This window comes from Eimeria acervulina, genomic scaffold (genome assembly GCF_000499425.1).
Source record: "Eimeria acervulina Houghton genomic scaffold, Eah_scaff127, whole genome shotgun sequence".
Taxonomy (NCBI): domain Eukaryota; phylum Apicomplexa; class Conoidasida; order Eucoccidiorida; family Eimeriidae; genus Eimeria; species Eimeria acervulina.
Window position 1 is genome coordinate 43474 of NW_013549316.1, and position 20311 is coordinate 63784.

Sequence of the window (20311 nt, forward strand, 5' to 3'; positions counted from 1 at the left end):
GTAGATCTACCAGAGATATGACGGAAACGACCTATCCGCCACGCCGCATGCGATGCAATGATGGGGCTGGGAGAAGTGACAGCCGCACATGCAGATCCACCTCGAGTCAACTCTGTGAATGACCGAAAAATATACTAATGGCTAGGAGTTGCGATCTCTTGTTGAGACAGGACGCCCAGTAAACCTGACTTCTGAAGCTACGGGGAGGAGCAGCAGCCTACCTATCTATTCGTTGGCGCAATCTTGGCGAAATTGCCTTGTCAATGGGCGACACGACAGGAGAATCGGTAAGCGTATGGGTGTGCGAAGTGGGCATCGAACAGGACTGGGTCATGTTAGCATAATCCAGGACTTCCACTTTGGACTAGGTCACCACGGGATAATGCTAGCTCCCACGACATATGCCAGGGACGACGTTGATGAGAGGTCGCATTTTGCAGAACCCAGTGGACACCATTGTAGTCTATACAGCGAATTGCCACGATGGAGTGCAATTATCAGCCCTCCCAACACTATTTGGACCCTCCACAGTAAAAGAAGTGGAGTATTTGCCCCAAGAAGAAAGGACCGGTGATTGTCCGACTTGCTGCAGTGGAGCTGCAAGAAACGACGAAAAAAAGCATGCATTCCGCCGTTGTGTTCTTGGGGAGACTGTGGCTTCGCGGATTCTATCCAGATAACACCCGAGGGTGTTTAGTACACGAGGGAGTGGAGAAGTGGGAATAATTGAAGGGAGAGTTCTCCGATGTATTTAATAACAAGGTGAGTTTAGCTGGCCCGGCACCCGCTCGACCAGCAGAGCACCGCGTCAGACTCACTCCCGGAGCCGCCGCAAACATGATCCTACGATATTGGCGATCCCGGCACCTTGAACAAGAAATTGAGTTTTAAGCAGACGAATCTCTACAAAAAGGCAAAGTTCAACTGCCAACTAGCGCACTTGAAAACAATGTGCTGCTGGCGAAAAAAAAACAACACAAGGTGGCGCATGCGCACGGACCTCAAACCCCTTAGCAAAGCACTGATGAAGCAAAAGTTTGCTCTGCATCCCAAATTGCTAAGGCTGTTCTTCAGCAGTAGGGAGAGGAAGGAAAACGCATACAGCATACGAGCCGGCGGAGGGACAGAGAAACAAACGAACAGAGCGGCAACTATAATAGGAAAGCAGTTGAATGATCTACTAAAAACAAGCTATTTTACTTACATCATCAAATACAGCTCTTGCACTTCGTCACTGGGAAGTGCGTACACTCTAATTGCTCAATCGAGAAGCCGATTGAGCAGCAGAAAGAACACGCGCTGCGGCAGCGCGTACGGGAGGAACCTTCTCCTTGGGTAAATTCACCCCATGAGGGGCTTCCATGCGCATGAGTATGTGCGTCTTTGGATGAGAGTGGGGCGTAGATGCAGTATTGCCTGTCTCAATTTGGAGCATCTATTTCTACCTGCATGTAGGCTAGTGAGGCCTACGCTTGCGTAATAACAACTGCCAGCATTGTAAGTGCACACATCAGAAAGGTTCTTGGGTGCAGTTTCATGTGGAGAGTCTGTGCAGCAGGAATTGCAGCAAGTTTTATTGCAACTGTGGAGGGATCGGTTGCTTCCCTCACCAGCCCCTGGGTCTCGGTGCGCGGGGCCGCTGTACAGTGGACAGGAGCCCATCAGCTGCTTTTGTGCAAGCTCTTATCTGGATTCGTTTGACTGCAATGCAGTTTAGGATGGTTCTATTCTATGATGGAGGGCTTTCTTTACAAAGATGGACGGGGGAAAACGCCGCTACTTGTGGCCAAGCCAAGGACGGCTCTCTGATCGAGAAGGGTTGGGTTCCTTTGTCAGTTAGGACTCTCATTTGAGTCGGTATTCAAAACAAGATCAAAGAACTAGATGGATTATACTAGGGGTAACCGCTGCAAAACATGCGTGATAAGGGACTGCCTTCGGCGTTGCAGGGGGTTCGTAACACTGTAGGTCCATGATTGCGTGGCTAGTGCTGAATTTTAAGGAGGTTCAGAAAGTGGAAATTGATTGATTTGCAGAAAATTATAGAAATACCCCAGTTTGTGCTCTTTTTGTGATGCGTATACTACAGAGGGTTCCTCCAGCCCCCATTGGCCGAGCGGGGCCGCAGGCAGAGTGCGCGCTAGTGTTGCACTTAAACGGGGTAAGAGGAGGGTTCTGTGTGGCTGGTGGATCTTTGCCTGTTTTGCAAAAGGAATTCCATTTTGATTGCCGGGGGGAAGGCTTAAAAGGAACGGATATTCACGACAAGGCCCGCACTCTGCTTAGACTGGAGCGCGCGAGCTGCGGGAGCGCCGCCTTATTAGGGGAGGCGGCATTCATTTGTCGATCCCCCTGCCGGCCTTCGTGCACGTGTTTAAATCCTTCTTCTTTCCTCTGCATCTGCGCGTGAAGAATATATTTTTGAATTTTCAAGTGCGATGGATTGGCCTACGGCAGGAGCTGCGCACAGGCCGACGCCGCCCTCTGGCATCCCTATCCCGTGAGCCGGTGGGGTGCGGGGTTTTCTTTGTTTTCGGCGAACGGCGGCTTCCGACCTCTTTGTGTCTTTTTCCCTGCCTCCCCCCAAGTTCGGGGCCCTGGAGGGGACGCGCTTTGGTGCCAGAGTCCCAGGGTATGCGTTAATACAACCCCAAGAGCATTTCGTCAGATCCCCCATAATCTGTTTCCTTGCCCGCAGTGTATCGACACCAGATGGAATGGATTGCTTACGATTTATTTGCTGCTCTTGCGCGAATCTTAGCGAAGAACCGATGAAGGTCCGCCATTTCTGTTTCTCGCCATCTCCATCAACGGCTTGATCGGCGATTCTTCTTCCGAAAGGGAATCTGCGGCAAGTTTTTGAACATTAATCCGGCAGCCTCTGAGGCGCTCAAAGGGAAATGTGTACGTTTTGCTCACATGGCTCTTTGGACTGCAGCACAGGACAACAGCCCTGCTGAAGCGGGTGTTGCATAGGGCTTAGTGATCGTGCGGCAGTGGGGCCTCAACGGCTACCCGTATGTACTGCAGCTGGTTTCCATCCACGGGGTAAATACATACAGTTCAATTGCTTCGTGGCAACGAAGTGTAGTCGGTGCATTGGGGGGAGGCTGTCTGTCTGAGGGCTGCTGCTCTCGCACGCGCCGCAGTCCTTACTCAGCATATACGCACACGCGGATTGACCCCTCCTGTTCATTGTCATACACATTTGCGTATCATGTGCTGGTAGTAAATCAACAAAGCTGGTTTCGGCGCTCCCTCCTCTCCGGCTGAAGCGAAACAGCTTGAAGAAGGAGCTTCAGGCCTGTTCGGGTTGAGCAGCATAAACGGTTTCTTTCAACATCACCTTCGTCTTGTCAAACAGACTCGTGCGTAGTTCACATACGTATTAACGCAAATTGCAGAGGCAGGCGCTTCCTGCCTTCCGCTGCTTTCCTCGAAGAGATAGAACGTTCTCTATGATATAAAGGAGCAGTAGCTGGAGGGACGTCGCCATCTCGGAGTCCCGACATCACCCCGTGTGGTTCCCCGTTCTGGAGCTGTCGACTGGGGTGTATGTACACCGCAGCCAACAGGGAGGGTGAACAACAATAGGATCCTTTCCAGCAGCTGCCGCAGTTTATTGCATTGGGTCTTACTTGAGCGAGGGAGCAACCATTGAAGCAGCGCCTTTTCTTGCTCGTCGAGACACGACGAGGCCGGTTCTGCTGCATGCAGTTGACTCGCAGTTCATTTCATTGAGCTGTGTTTGTTTGTTCACCATTCACTTCGGGTCATGGTGGATGGCGTGGGTGTACCCTCGACAGATCCTGTGTTTTATCCGAACTCTTTTTGGCAGACGGCGCGTCCCCCCCTCAACAACGCCTACCTGAGGGGCTGTTGTTGCTGGTTGCTGGAGGGGCGGCTTATGTGTATAGCACATACACACACACACACACATACACACACACACACACACAAACACACACACACACACACAAACACAAGCATAAAACACAAAGCAGAATAATCTGAGTACTATTATTAGCGCTCCAGGTGGATGTTATTGTGCATGGAAGTGTGTGCAAAGACTGTTGAAGCAGCCTGCTCTGAGCGAGTTCGCGAGTTTTCTTCTTTTTGAGATCCAGTATTTTTATATCCTTCTTCGGCGTCTGGAGCCGCAGCAGCAGCAGCAGCTGTGCAGCAGCAGCTCCCCTCCCTAGGACGTGCAATGGACGGCTACCTGCACCCGCAGCAGCCGGGGTGTACGGCGAGCTCTTCGTTTGGCGGCCCCTTCCGCACTACGATGCTTCGCGACAGCCAGGGGTCTTGTGCGGCTCCTGTTGCTACCGCTGACTCCCTGGCCCTGCGTCTCACGACGCAGCTGTCAAACAGCAGCAGCCGGAGCAGTGCAGCAGGCAGAAGTCCCATTTGTCTGCTGCCGCAGCCGGCCGCGCCGCCGGCTGCTGCTGCTGCGCTGCACTGGGGCGGGCCCTCCGCGGCAGCAAGAGGCGGCGGCGCGCAGCTGCAGGGGCCTGCAGCAGCAGCAGCAGCAGCAGCTGGCGGCAGCGGGACTGGTCTCGAGGGAACGTGGGGACCAGCGGGGGCCGTGTCTTGTGCAGCAACGGCGACAGCTGCTGCTGCTGCTGCTACAAACACTGCAGTTACAACGACAACCGGTTTCCCTTCTCTGCACTGCAACACGTACTCTTCCAGTGCACGCCAGCAGCATCATCGCGACTTCAGGTGTACCCCAGGGGCGACGACGAGTGTTTCGCGCGCAGCAGCAGCGGCAGCAGCAGCGGCAGCACCAGGAGAAGATGATGACGATGATGCTGCCTCCTCCTTTACCGCCGCTCCCAACAGCCGCCCTCTCGCCTGCCACGTGGCCGCCAGCCCGGCCCTCCAGCAGCCCCTGAGCATAGCCTACGATCTGCCGAGTGCGGGTGGTGTTTCTTGTCTCGGCGCGTCGGGTGTACAGGCAGGTTTTGTTCGTTTTCTTGTCGAGGGACAGGGGCCGGAGCGCATGCGCAAGACGTCCTCAGCAGTCGTTGATTTGAAGGCCCCCCCCGGCTACGAGTTTGTAGGCCTGCCTTTCGCCCCTCCTTGCCTCGAGGCGCGGCCTGATGCGGAGCAGGAGCTGCTTATTCAGGACTATAGCGATCGTTCTGCTACCATAGGAGTGGGGGGGGGAGCTGGACCTGGAGCTGCTGCTACTGCTGCTTCCTCCTTGCCAGCAGGGCTCTGTTGTGCGCATACGCCACCTTCCCCCCATGAGGACTTAACAAAGCGAAGGTCGGCGACATTATCCCCCCCCACGCAAGCTGTGCGTGAGAAGACAACAACGAGCGGCAGGAAAGCAAGAAGCCATCAGCCTTCTTCCTTTGATCTACCTTCTCCTGTGGACTCAGCAGCCTCGGCGCCTTCCGTAAGCTTCGGCGCAGAAGGGAGCGGACAGCGCGAAGAAGTGGTTCCGGCGTCTTTAGAGGATGACACAGGGGGGGCTGATGTGTTGCAGGTGGCTGGCACTTCTTTATCAATGAACAAGCTGCAGGAAGAGGTGCGGTCCTTTGTGAGTATTATGTACGACGCTGTATTCAACACAAGTCCGACGTGGCAGGTTCCTCCGTTGTACGCCTCGTCTGTTTCTTCTTCTGGTTCTTCTTCATCCTCTACTTCATCATCTAGTAGTCTGGGCTTGCCTACACTGCAGCTGCCGCTGTCGGATGTTGTCTTCACGATGCATTCTCCATGGTGTACGCGGAAGCAGTGGCTCGACCCGCAGCTGGTGGGGGGCCGACCTCTTGAGCAGCACCCCGTCTTTGATCAAGGCGCAGGCCACGCCGATGCGTTAAGGCAACTTACAGCCCTCAAGTCCTGCATGGGCGACTTCACAGTTACTGTGGAGTGCATACAGGCCTGTGTAGCGGGACCTGGCAGATTGTCTTGTGCCCTCAGAGGCACATTGGTATCACCAGGAGGTGCCGTTTCCTCCTGCGACGCGCAGGTCTCTACAGAAACGGCCAGAGAAACACCAGCAAGGGGGGCCCCACAGGCCCCCAAAATGGGCCGCTTCGCGCACTTCCTTACTCTCCTTCCTAAACCCCTCACGGAGGAGCAGCAGCCTGCTGCATCAGACGCTGCAGTTGAGGGAAGCAGGAAGAATACTGCAGTAGACGCGCGGCCCTGGCTTGTGGTGGCTCGTCGGCTGTACTTTTTGATCGAGTCCGAGATGTTTGTGGCGATTCACGCATCGGAAGGAGCAGCAGCAGCTGCTGCTGCAGCAGCCGCTGCTGCTGCGCCTCCAACTCCTCAGGTTGTCGGAGGCCAGTCGTTGTTGTACGATGGAGATTTACCTTTGGCAGTCCCCAAGGGGCCCGAGGGCCCCTTACGTCTACACGCAACAGGGAGAAATGCAATACATGTGGGGTCGCTGCAGGAGCTGGGGGCAGCAGACCCTCGCGCTGCAGCGAAGAGAACAACCCCACCACCTTTAAACAGTCTATCGTCTCTGGTGCTTAACTCCGCAGCCATAGGCTTGAAACACTCGGACAGAGTAGTGCCCCCTCCTCTGCAGGGAAAGAACAGGGGGCCCCATCCCTTCCCCTCTTGTGGCGAAATCCCTACAAGTGCAGATTGCGTCCAAGCAGCTGTGGCGCAGCTCGCGACGGGATTACTGACAGACACAGCGGCAAGGAGTTCGCAGCAGATTATTTCCGGAGCTGCCTCTTGGACTGCATTTTTGCAGAACCCGGGGCAGCGGCAGCGGCGAAGTCGCAAAAAGAAGAAGTCGAGACAAACAAATGCATTGTCATCACCTTTAGACCCTGAAGCGTCTCAGCTGCTACCCGGAAACGGCATGACAGCTGCGGCTGCGGCTGCTGTCGGTCCGGCCGCTGCTGCTTCTCTTCAGCTACAAGGGGTTCTTCAGCTGCAGCAGTACGAACAGAAATGCATGCAAGACAGACGTGATGACCTCCTAAGTATCAGCCACCTCCCCAACAAAGGCATCCTTACCCTCCCTGCTGCATCTCAAGGCATCCCTCCCGATGCTTTTGAACGCGCAGTTTTCGTCTCATGGATTCCCCGAGCGGCCCGAGCCCAAGAACACACCGACAAAGAAGAAGCAGAGGAAAAGGTGAGTAGCCATCGCATGATGTACTGCATGCAGTCTTCGTGCTTTTGGTAGCGTGTGATGTAATTCGGCGATTAAGATCGACTGGCTTCAGCTTTATTCGTGTGCAAGCAGTTGATGCATTTTGTTTCGGTTGACTTTCGGTGGTTTGCTTCTCGCGCAGTAAATCTTTGGAATATGCATTTCATTTGCAATAGGCGTATGCACAGCAGGGAAGGCGCAACTTTGGCAGTGTCTGGCTTGTCTTTTGAATTTTTGCCGGTGCAACTGCGTGTTTGTGTGTATATTTGTTCCTGCGTTTGTGTCGGTCTTTCTTGTGTTTCAGTTGAAGACGGTTCTTTCGAGCGAGTTGGGCATCTGCGGCATTGAACGCGTTTTAGTGTTTCCTCCTCGGGGATCTCATTGCTGCATAACGTTCCATACATCTGAGGCGTCAATGGCATTTCTATTGGAGTATGCAGGGGGGACATTTACCCCAAACACGGAGAAGTTCAAAAAGCGCATCTGCGCTTCATTCAATGTTGAATTTGACAGAGGCATTCAGAGAGTGTTTATTCGTATTGAAGGGGTGAAGCTGATGCCGCCGGCAGGTCGCGCCGTCGATCCGGAGCCAAAGTCTTAATTGTTGGTATTTATATTTATTCTGCACGGGTTATTATCAAACGTCAAATGCCTGCCTGCCTTGCGAATGGCTCTACATGGCACATTCATTATTGAAAGTAGACTCGTTTCATTTCACCTCGTTGCCTGCTCCTGGTCTGGTTTGTTTCCTCTCTTTCCTGCTGGCCGATCCCAGGCAGAGAGGATATGTATGTATTTGAGTTTGCGTTGATCGGAAGTCCCATATTGCTCAGGTCTGCGTGCGTACGTGCATCGGCAACGGCTGTCTGGCGTGATCTCCGCACTTTCCTTTCCCCCAGCTACCCCTTTTTGGTGGGAGCGCTGGTGCTGGTGTGCGGGACAGACAGATAGACTGACCCCCACAAAGCCGCCCTTAGCCTCAGGAGGCTGTAGATCACATGTCTGCCAATTATTTCGTTCTATCAGTCCATCCGGCGTCGTCGTGCGTTAACACCGCCGTTGCATGGAGAATATATTATTAAGATGACATCGCTTTCGGTGCTGCAGTCTGCATCTGCCCAACAGACCGAGACCCCTTCCATGCTTCTCCGTTCTGCTGGATTCGCATCGATGCAATGAAAGAAGCTGCACCATCTATACTTGTTGGTTCGGGCCATTTTGCGTTAATCGTGGCATCTGTGCGTCGCCATTACAGGGATCTGCCCACGACAGTTTCTCCTGTGCATTATTGTGCTAAGAGGAGGGAGAATTATGCATTTGAATTATGCATGCAGCTGTTTTGTCACAGCGGCTCCAAATGGTGCCGAGTGTTTCCAAGGTGCTCCCTCCTCTCGTCGCTTCAGTTCGTGCATGCGTGCATACGCATGCATGCATGCATGCATGCGTGCTTGCATGCATTTTTAAACGTGGGTGGTGTTGTTATCTTAAATTATTATTTGGCTGTGCGCAGTTTATCCCCAGTAGCTACTCTGCTAGCTACTTTTCATGCGTTGGGGGAACAGATGTTTTCCGGTGTCTACGGACAAACCGACTGGCCCGCCCTTGCCTTCGCAAGATTTTCAACAGATGAAGCATCGCAGCCATTCTTCAGACTGTATAAATACTCTAACAATTGTGTATGTAAACAGTAGTAGAACACACTCGGTTAGCTGTCCGTGTCGGGTTAGTCAGGGCCAGTAACGGAGCGATCTCCCCACGTTTCTGCTCCTTCCTCTCCCTCTCAGACAGCCCCTCTCAACTCTTCTGCACTGCACCAATTGGCCTGGTGCTCCTGCTTAGGTGGGAACAGCATCAGCTAGTTGCGAAACGAGTTTGTGTACGAGTGTTTGCGCCTCTGGAACGCCTTGAAGAGCTTTCTTTTCAAACGTAGACAACTCCAAAGGAGTACCCAATTATTCTCAACTATTTTTTTTCTCTGGCTTGCTCATTACTGCCAGGTAGCGAACGGCAAAGGCAACCGCGAGAGGTGAGGCAGCACCTCTTCGTGTACGAATCAACACAGAAGGAAACAGCATCTACAAACCTAAACAAATTCATCTATGAAAGCGTTAGCAAAATGTAAGGCCTTACCTGCCAGTAGACAACGCGTGCGGCCTGCAGAACAGCAGGTGATGATGGGCTGCTGGCCTCGTTTCTGGGCGGAAGCCGCCGAAAGAGCATTTAGCTCATCCATGACTCCTCGTGAATAGTTGAATATAGAGTGAAAGACTCTACAATTTTCAATTCAATCTTGAATTTCCAATTCGATTTAATAATGCAACACGGAGGACGTAATATCTTGACCAGTGGACACTTCCTCCCAAGCCCCCCGATATTTCCTGGGCTCACCGCCAGCCCTCGTTCTGCACAGCGGCGTGCTAGCTGGTTGTTTGTTTGTAGCGGTGGTTTGTTGACTTATTAATTGCAAATTATCACATTCAGCAACTCTTATTGAAGCAGATGCATGCTGTGCACTTCGCCTCCGTCGGTTTGCTTGAATCGACTGCCGCTGCTTCGCCCCGGCTCCGCAGTGCAGCAGCAGCAGCCCAGGACGACGAAGAGGGTGTGCAGCACTAGGACCAGCTGTTGTTGTTATTTCCCCTCGTTGCATCATGGAAAGCAGCGATTTAACCTATGATCGAAATGCCCCATTCGGAGAGCAACAGATCTCCCGGCTAGGGGAGCAGAGGTGGGCGAGGCGGCGTATGGCTCGTCTGGCGGGGCAGTGGGGGCCACCAAGGCGAGGGATGTGTTGGTGTTTTGCTTCATATACACATCATCCCAGGAGAGGAGGTCGGCTGGCCCTCCCCTGCTGTGTAAATGTCTTGCTGCGTACAGTGAGGGGCTTAAGTGCCGTGTTGTTGGGGGCTCTCGCCTTCTCCCTCTCTGGCGCTCTTTTGGTGATATTTTTCACAGCCATCAGCTGCGTGATCGTTGGAAAGGATTTCACCGAAAGTGCAGTTGGCAGACTGGTGTTCAATCGGGCGGCCTTCCTTGAGCAGCTATTTCGTGCGCCCTTCTCTTTAGTTATAACGGGCGTGCAAGCAGCCGCCCGCCTCTTCTCCTCCTCTTTCAGCGGTTTCATATCCTTTGTGAACGCCTTGACGGATTTGTTGAGGTTCTTTCTCATTGATTGGTGGGTGGCTACTGCACACAGTAATTGGAAGACGGGGGTCTGGCAGGAGCTGCCTTCCTTACTTCTCGAGGCCGCTGTTTGGGCGCTGGCGGTTGAAGTTGTTCTCATTTTACTCTACCTGCGTTTCGGGCATCGGTTCAAAAGACTCATCAGCAGACAATGGTGGCCAGGGGTTCGACAGCAGTCAGAGGCAGAAGAAGACGAGGGGGGCTCGCTGCCTTCGTTTTCCTTTTTTCCATGGAGTTTTGGTTGCAAGAGCGATCAGACTTTTGCCGAGTTGTTTCTGATGAAACAGGAAGAGATTAACGGAAGATTTAGACCCAAGTCTCCAAAGAGAGAGAACACCCCAGTAGACAGCTCTGATGAAGACACCCCGCCGGGTTTTACTGCATACGATACCATGATGTACGACAGCGAGGAAGATGATGAAGAAGTTCATCGCCATCCTCATTATCATAAGGGAAGCAGCAGCAGCAGTTTACTACTATCTCCTGGTGCATGCAGACGCTTTTCTCGCTGCGCCTATGCCCCTTGTAGTAGCGAAGCAGAATCAGACCAACAGAAAGAGTCCGACGAGACAGACAGCGAATTTGCTGGCACGCAGAGAACCTCTCAGGACGGAGGCCTTCATGGACAAGCCCGTGTTTCTTCTGGGAAGTTAGTGAGGAAACTGTTCAACGCCTTCGTTGCTAACAACGAGGAGACAGCAGTCAACAGTTCTGACGGAGATGACGGCGATGCAGCATTAATCAGCAGCACCACTCCAGCAAGGGAAGGCGTTGAGCTAGAAGATGTAAACGGGTGGCTACGTAGGCGTCGACCGAGACAGAGAAATGCAGTGAACATGTTGGTGCCAGCAACGAATGACCCAGCAGAGCCCAGAGTCTGTGCGCCTTCAGACTCTGAGCCCTCGTGCTATGAAATGGAGGAGTTCCCAGCGGGCTTTCCAGGAAGCCCCCCTCCTGAGGCGTTTTTGTTTTCTGGAGAGAGAAGCAACGGCGAGGCTGAGGACGATGCTTCTTTAGCGGGTGGATGCGCTGCTGAGGATGAGGAGTGCGAGACAGAAGAAGACGCAGAGTGGTGTATTATTGCAGATCAACTACCGAAGGCTGCTGAATCAACACAGCAGTAAGACTTCGCATCCTCATTACAAACGACGGGAGGACAGACAGCTACTTCAGGGTGGAGAGATGCCTATACGAGAGCTGCGCTGGAAATGTAAGGTTTTGGTTATTTGCTTAGAGGAGACTATTCAGAAAGAGACCAGGCAGATAACGGCAGCCTCATGCCACAATCTGTAGCGAATCTGCTGCCTGAAAAAAGGCAGGGAAACGCACAGATATACCTGAGTCGGGTTCACTGAGATGCACATTCAGACGAGTGCAGCTTTCGTGTGAGGTCGAGAGTTTATATTTTCTCCATTTTAACACCCCTAATCTGCTTCGTCTTGTATCTTCAACCACATAATGAGCTGTAGGCAGCTTGCGGGAAGTTCCCCCGGAAAAACCAATGCAACACGCCCTCAACATTTATGAGAAGATGAATGCCACATGCAACTCACATCCAACTCGTATCGCTTGTTCTTAAAGGCACATGCAACTTATTTTGCTTATTCTTGAGGAGGAAGGACTTAGGAGCGTTACTAGAATTGCTCGTCGCTACTTTACCGCATATTTAGATCTGGGCTGGGCAGGGCGTGTAGCTGCGGTAGTGCGCAGCTTACTCTACTGCACTACACTTTGCAGCAGGAGCAGATGCTTCGGGGTTTTAGGTAGGGAAATTGATGCAAATGAAGCGCCCTTTACTGGAGTAAATCAACTGCGATATTTCATCACTTCTCGAAGTTTCATCGTCCGGGCGATGGGCATTCTTCAAATTGAACTTTTACTTTGTAACTGTCTTTGTTTTTGCATCGTCTGTATTCATATATGTGTATGTATATATTCCAATTACCTCCGCGTATGCAAAGAGACTACATATATATACATATATATGCATTGCAGCGTTTGTTAGGAGGTGCACTCCTTGCTAACCAGCCTCGGGCTGGTTTGTATAAGGTCCTGCGCCACACTGTATGTTTGATTGATGTCCACCTTCGCTGCACAGCACTCCAGATGAACACGCAGGCAAAGGGTGTTATTGTTTATTAGATACAGTCTAATCATTTTATAGGTGGGGGAGCCGTAGAGGGAACGAGCGCCACGCTGTGTTTCCCTCTTTTCCTCCCTAGCCATCCACCTGGCTGCAGCCCTGCGAACATGAATTTTTATTTGCAGCTCAAAGATGTTCACTCTAACAGCAGCCTACTTCATGACTGCATACAGAACGCAGCCAGACAGCTGTTCAGCCATAAGGTCATTTTATTAAGCGTGATCGACACGGATGCAGAAGCCTCATTCATATATGATTTCTATTGTAAACATATTTTTTAAATGAAGTGATTCTGTGTTAGAAAATAATATTTCGGTTGTAATACCTTAGAAACTCAGAAATCAAGCGGACCCCACGCCAGGTGGGAGGAAGTGAGTGGGGTGGGATGAATGCATTACAATCCAAAAGAGGTTATACTGTAAAAAAAAGCTCAGTCATTAAATAACTGTTTATTTTTCAATCTCTCGGTTTCTTTATTAACCGCAGGCGAAGCAGTCAACCGCTGACAGCCTCTGACCAGAGTCCGCAGCTGCTGCTGTAAGTAAGACAGTCTAGTTAGTGCCAAGCTAGGAGAAAGTATATCATTTTAAGGCATACTTTGCATACGTACTCGACATAATGTATATACTCTTGAGGTATTCTGGTCTTGACACAAGCAATTATCCTTCGTACAGGCACACCCCGACTTCGTCCGCAGGAAAGTATACACTGTAACGAGAATCCGTATTCTTATCAGAGGACCGCCCTGTGCTGCAATTTAGCCGAACAAACTTATCGTAGGAGCCCCTTAAGACTTCTGCGTTAAGCCTTTTGGCTCGAATGGAAAAAGGTAAATGGCGACTGGCATCCCTTGGCCCCAGGGGTCCTGGAGGCGGTGGCACAAAGGCCGTGGGCTGCAGGAGAGGAGCCGGCCTCGCCTGAGCTGCAACACCTCGCTGCAACTAGTGCGACAAGTCAACCCCGAACTGCAGGACCAATCAAGCCTCATTTGTTGCATGCGCAAGCCCTGTAGGTAATACAACTAGGCAGCGTGCACACTAGTGCCGATGGACGTACCAACTTCACGCAGGCCATGCTACATCTGGCCTCCCTTTCCCCCACAGGCAGTACATGCCCTCGTATGCCGGGATGCGCCTAATGAAGTGAGGAAGGAAAAATAACAGCGGCAGCAGAACAGAGGGTGTAAGCGTGAATCAAATAAACCCCTAAAAAGGCGAAATAATACTTGTGTATGTTTCGTTCTCGCTCCAAGGAGCTCGCCATCTGGCTCCTGGAGTGCGAAAGGCCGGGGTGCCACCCATTACGCTATCCCCAGGGACCTGCGCCCTGCAACCTTGCATTCCGGGCCTTCTCCGCTATCGGGTTATCTACAGATGATTTTCATGCCAACATCATTTCTATATACTTAATAGCAGCCTCTACTTGATATCCGCAGCCTCAGTCGATTGTTCCTCTACACCATTGTAGGGCTGCGCACTAAAGCACCGCTACGCCGTAGCCTCAGATATCAGGTCCACTTATCAGCCTGTGTCAATTACGGTTAGCTATCCCAAAACATCAAAACGAACGTGGGTGAGCACAGAGTTAATTCAGGGAGGATCTGCGGATGCGACTGTAATCTTCTTCAACACCATTACTGCGCCGCATGTTGCATAGGAGCTACGCTATTCCCTTGGTCGCTTTGGCCGTTATTTGTTCCTCTGGAAGCGCTGCTCAAAGCCTTGGTTTTCCGGGTCCTTAGCTCTTTCCATACGTCTGCTGCAATGCATTGCTTATTGCAATGCAGATGCGTCCCATCGGCAATATCCCCTACCTTCATGGGAGATGCATTCCTTGGCTGCCGTCCATTACCGCTTTTTACCTTCTGTCGGGACTGGAATTTACAGCCCAAATAAGCAACGGCACAATATTCGGCCGATTTCCAAATCCGCTTCCTCGTTTCTTAGACAAGGCGGTTGAAGTGGCGCTTTTCCGTCCTTGATGGGTAAATATTCCATCGTGGCTCCTTTGTCAATCGTCTTAACCCATTGCTCCTGATCCGTGCGCCAGCCAGTTACTGATTGCCTCGCGTTCTCTCCAGTGAATAAATGATGTATGAGTTTGGAACCCACCATTTCATTTAGGCCCACCAATGGATCAAATATCTCGACGTACAGCTCTATCGACGTTTTCCCATCGTAAAGTTCTCTCAGTTCGTCCGTATCCTGTTTCCTTGCCCACCTACGAACAAAACTAGATCGCAGCGCACTTAAGATGACTTCCAAGTTCCAGATGCGTTGTGGAGTAGTGGTGCCCTTAATTAGATATCACCACCGTTGTCATGCATCCGCTTCTAGTAGTGAAGATGCCAAGGAGAACTGTATCACTTCGTCTGCATTGTAGAGACAAAGCAGCAACTCCAGAGATGCAAAAATCTTCTCCACTGCCCCCGCACAGCGGTGCCACATATGTGGACGGACTGCAAAGGCATGGCTCAACAATGATTGGAGTTCTCAAGGCATTTTCAACTGGATTTGAAGACAGCTCGTGAGCTGGTGTAAATATACTCTAGCTGCTAACCGTCCGTAACTCCCCGGCAAGAAGGCAGATCCTGATGAATGCCCGTGATTCACGAGGGGCATACGGCGTTAAGGCGCTGAAGAACTTTGAGGGAGTTCCTCAAAGTTCTGTGCGCTATGAAAGCACGGTAGGGAATAGACGCTGCGATTTATCAAGCCCGCCCGCTGTGGGTGTGCCGTTCATAGCTCGCACATCATGATTAACCATACGACGCTACGAGTGTAACAGGAGTCCCCTATCTTACCCGAGGACATTGCTGCGCTGTGATGAAGCCAAAATACTTGAAACAAGAGTTCCCTAAAGAGCAGCTCAACTTGACTCCAAATTCCTGCTGCTTTGGGCACAACATTCCAAGGGCCTAGAGTGGGAGCGCCCTGGGATGAGTTCCAACGCACCTCGCTCCAACTGACGCTGGAGGCTGCTTTCATATGTAAACACAACCAGGCCCACTTTCGATGCCTGCAATAACACTGTCAAGGATTGTTGTAACCCTGCTTGCGTGCATGCTGCGTTTTGAGGCCCAGCAAGTGTTCACTGTCGCTCATGTACAAACTGGACAAACCATGCTGCGATAGACAAGGCTAGGCTAGACAAACACCAGTTGAGGATGAGCCTCCTATGAAATAAAAAAACGGGCTGCGGCGTCTTCTGCTATAAAATGCAGGTGAATCAACTAACAAAAGCACCTCCAACACAATCCAACCTCACCAGCACCAAACAACATCGACACACGACGGAACAGCTTGGCTAAGAAGGGGAGGGAGGAAACAACGGAAGCAATTCAAGGATTACTAAATAATACATTTCCACCCACGATGAAACTAAATGAACACGCCTACCCATTTACCACTAAAATGTCAGTGATGCCGCGGCTTTCAGCGACGGCATCATATCTGTTTCATGCGTGTGCTGCGTGCGCTTCATTGCAGAAGCAGAAACCGTTTGGGCTTCCCAATATGCCTTTCTGACTGTAAAAAATCTGAAAGCAACTGTATATCATTTTGATTTGAATAAGTATGCATTAAGTTCCTCACAACTTCAACAACGGACGGGTTTCCGTTGGGGTGGGGCTGTCTGTGCAAGGGTGCTGGCTGCTGAGCCCATGATGTCCATGTACACCCCAACAGGTGCAGCACCCCACCGCACGGTTGATGTATGTGTCTTTGACTTGCATCACTTTTGTGCATTTTCAACGCGCGTTTTACTTGTTAACGGCTCCTCGTGGCGCAGGCCCCAGAAGCTGTATTTGCAATCCCTAACCTCATCCACGTCACTTCGGTTTCCCCGCAGGAACTCTCTACTTCCGTGTCACGAAAATGGAGAACAAGGAGACCTTCGCCTTCAATGCTGATATTCAGCAGTTGATGAGTAAGCTTTCGAAACATGCTTTCTGGTCTTTTGGGTATTTGCCTTTAGAAGCTGTTCATCTCGCTGAAGTATCTTGAGGCTTCTGGCCACAGCGAAGATTATGTCCCCCACGTGCGGTGGAGAGATTCTTTCCTTTAGCTGCATCGCTTTGTTCAACGCGATATTTATATTATCGGTTACCTTTTAATTACTGAATTGTACTTACCCTAGTTTTGGTGTACCTGGGGGCAGGGCTTGCTTTCTTGCGTCTCTGACATGTAGGCGAACTTGTGTGAGGGTCTTGTTTTTTTCTTCCTTCTTTCAGGTTTAATCATCAACACGTTCTACAGCAACAAGGAGATCTTCTTGAGAGAACTTATCTCTAACGCGTCTGACGCGTTGGACAAGATTCGCTATGAGGCGATAACTGACCCTGAGAAGCTGAAGACAAAGCCTGAGCTGTTCATTCGTTTGATTCCTGATAAGGCAAACAACACTCTGACAATTGAAGATAGCGGTATTGGTATGACAAAGGCAGAGTTGGTGAACAACCTGGGTACCATTGCTCGTTCAGGAACAAAGGCGTTCATGGAGGCACTACAAGCTGGAGGAGATATATCAATGATTGGGCAGTTCGGTGTTGGTTTCTACTCCGCTTATCTCGTTGCCGACAGCGTGACGGTTGTTTCAAAGCACAACGATGACGAGCAGTATGTGTGGGAGTCTGCTGCTGGAGGTTCTTTCACTGTGCAGAAGGATGACAAGTACGAGCCCCTAGGCCGCGGTACTCGCATCATCTTGCACCTTAAGGAAGATCAGGGAGAGTATCTTGAGGAGAGACGTCTGAAGGATTTGGTAAAGAAGCACTCTGAGTTCATCTCCTTCCCCATTGAGCTCGCTGTGGAGAAGACCCACGAGCGCGAGGTGACGGAGAGCGAAGAAGAAGAGAAGAAGGCTGACGAGAAGGCTGAGGAGAAGGAGGGTGAGAAGGCAGAGGAAGGAGAGGAGAAGAAGGAGGGAGAGGAGGAAAAGAAGGAAAAGACAAAGAAGACAAAGAAGGTCAAGGAAGTCACCAGAGAGTGGGAGCAGCTGAACAAGCAGAAGCCTCTGTGGATGCGCAAGCCAGAGGAGGTGACAGAAGAAGAATATGCGTCCTTCTATAAGTCTCTTTCAAATGATTGGGAAGAGCATTTGGCTGTGAAGCACTTCAGTGTTGAGGGTCAGCTCGAGTTCAAGGCTCTCCTCTTCGTGCCCAAGCGCGCCCCCTTCGATCTCTTCGAGACTCGCAAGAAACGCAATAACATCAAGCTGTATGTACGCCGTGTGTTCATCATGGATGATTGTGAAGATATCATTCCTGAATGGTTGAACTTCGTTAAGGGTGTTGTAGACTCTGAGGATCTGCCTCTCAACATCTCCAGAGAAAGCCTTCAGCAAAACAAAATCCTTAAGGTTATTCGCAAGAACTTGGTCAAGAAGTGCCTCGAAATGTTCGCTGAAATCGAAGAAAAGAAGGAAAATTACACCAAGTTCTACGAACAGTTCTCCAAGAACCTCAAGCTCGGTATCCATGAAGACAGCGCCAACCGTGCAAAGGTGAGATACAACATATATATATATATATATTTGTACATATGTACATGCGTATTATATATATGTACGTACAAATATCGCACTTGTATCAGCATCTGAACGCTTTTCGGTATGAGTACATGCACTGTAACTTTTATTTGTTCATGTTCCCACAATACACTCATTCTTGGTTTAGCATTTCTTTTTACTTTTCCATACATCATTTGTGTAGCAGTTGTTTGTTACTTGCGGAGTGTTCTACTAATCTGCTCCGTGTACTGTATTATAGTTTGTTTCAAGGCAAATTCCCTTGCGTATGAACGTTTGTATATTTTCGTAAGGGCCAGACACCTTGATAAACTGCAGCTCGTTCATATAAACCATGTTCTTTGGTTTAGTGGCGAGACGCGGACCTTAAGACCGTTCCTGCCTTCATGTATCATGCAATTTACGTGATGCACACACACATATATTTGTATATATACATATATGCACCTATATATATGTATATATATTTATCTATGTGTGCGTCGTAAGGCACAACGGCTGTTCAGCCGCCATGCTGGGACACGGTTGCGTTATCCGCGATAAAGACATTTAGCATCTTTAAATATTATCTTTCCTTTTACCCCGTATATGTTGTATATATATATAGTTTAATATACCTTCTCTATGCCTATAAGGTTTATTTGGATCATTGCATGTTGCTGGGAATATCCACGAAAAAATGAAAGGGTGCTCTATTATACACAGGTGTTCTGTTTTCTTTTCGTGAATATGTTCGTTTAATATGATGATTGGGTACATGCACCACGCCTAGAACCGCACAAAGGTGCGGTGCTTGTGCGGAGGAAAACCCAAAAACCCATAGTACTGAAGAACTAGTTCATACGTTGTTCTGGAGTCAATTTCGTTCGTTACTTTTTTGTATGCTGCCACTTAGGAGTTGAGAGTGAATGCAGTGTTTATTGCTTCTGAATGGTGATGGGGGTGCTGCTGTTCTGTTTGCTGTTGCTGATGCAGATCGCAGAGTTGCTGCGCTTCCACAGCAGCAAATCTGGAGAAGATATGGTCTCGTTCAAGGAGTACGTTGATCGCATGAAGGAGGGTCAGAAGGACATCTACTACATTACTGGAGAATCTCGCCAGACAGTGGCGAACTCTCCTTTCCTGGAGAAGCTTACAAAGAAGGGATACGAAGTGCTGTACATGACAGACCCCATTGATGAATATGCAGTACAACAGCTGAAGGAGTTCGACAACCACAAGCTGCGTTGCTGCACAAAGGAGGGTCTTGAAATTGATGAGACAGAGGAGGAAAAGAAGAAGTTCGAGGAGTTGAAGGCAGAGTTCGAGCCCCTTCTTAAGCTGATCAAGGAAGTACTTCATGATAAAGTAGACAAGGTTGTCCTCTCTAACAGAATTACTGATTCTCCTTGCGTCCTTGTTACAACCGAATTCGGTTGGTCAGCGAACATGGAGCGTATTATGAAGGCACAGGCTCTCAGAGATAACAGCATGACGAGCTACATGGTCAGCAAGAAGACAATGGAGGTGAACGGACACCACAGCATCATGGTTGAGATCAAGAACAAGGCAGCAGTAGACAAGTCTGATAAGACTGTTAAGGATCTTATCTGGCTCCTCTACGATACAGCACTCCTTACATCAGGATTCAGCTTGGAGGAACCCACTCAGTTTGCTGCTCGTATCCACCGCATGATTAAGTTGGGTCTGTCTATTGATGATGATGAAGAGGCTAAGGAAGACGACCTGCCTCCTCTTGAGGAAGTTGAGGGCGCAGCTGATGAGGCATCCAAGATGGAGGAGGTAGACTAAACGAACAGCTTAACAGAACAAAACAAAGGAAGAGGAGGGGAGGGTGTTACATATATGAAACAGGGAGTAGTAGTAACTGCTTTCTCTAGCTAGCTACTTCTCTCAACAACTACGCGCAGCCGATCTGTTTGTAGGCGATGGCCTCTTGCAGACGGAAGTTGAAATGTATATATGCTTATTATGTTATATGGTGGTGGTATAATTTTCATTGAGTACAGACAGAGGCGGTGCTGATTAAAAGAAAGCCTTCAGAGTAGGGCAGTTCATATGATGGAGAACTCCCTCTGGCTGGCTAAAGGAGACGAACGAATAAAACTTGTTTATAATCGAGCATCAAGAATTCTCTCCTTTTCGTAATACGTTTTCAGTAGTGTTCAATATTATTGTAAATGGACAACAGAACAGCGAGCAGTAGAAGTAGCGATCAAACGTTGCAGTTGAAGGCTGTGCAGTAGTGAATAGGGAGTGAAATATAGAGGGATTAATATAGGATTATATATATATATATATATATATATATATATATATATATA

At 50.1% G+C, this 20311-nt stretch overlaps 3 protein-coding genes across 3 annotated transcripts; all 3 read left to right on the forward strand.

Moving 5' to 3' along the window:
- Window positions 1-4210: 4210 nt before the first annotated feature.
- EAH_00019110 (hypothetical protein, conserved) lies at window positions 4211-7736 on the forward strand (the record flags this gene model as incomplete). The annotated part of the gene is made up of 2 exons (XM_013393704.1): window positions 4211-7117; window positions 7440-7736. 2 exons carry the CDS (start codon window positions 4211-4213, stop codon window positions 7734-7736), a joined length of 3204 nt encoding a protein of 1067 aa, XP_013249158.1.
- Window positions 7737-9366: 1630 nt separating this feature from the next.
- On the forward strand, window positions 9367-11442 carry EAH_00019120 (hypothetical protein, conserved; the record flags this gene model as incomplete). Its single annotated transcript, XM_013393705.1, has 2 exons — window positions 9367-9376; window positions 10013-11442. The coding sequence occupies 2 exons, from the start codon at window positions 9367-9369 to the stop codon at window positions 11440-11442; spliced, it is 1440 nt and encodes a 479-aa protein (XP_013249159.1).
- Window positions 11443-16336: 4894 nt separating this feature from the next.
- EAH_00019130 (heat shock protein 90, putative) lies at window positions 16337-19778 on the forward strand (the record flags this gene model as incomplete). The annotated part of the gene is made up of 3 exons (XM_013393706.1): window positions 16337-16388; window positions 16693-17963; window positions 18963-19778. 3 exons carry the CDS (start codon window positions 16337-16339, stop codon window positions 19776-19778), a joined length of 2139 nt encoding a protein of 712 aa, XP_013249160.1.
- Between the last annotated feature and the right edge of the window lie 533 nt (window positions 19779-20311).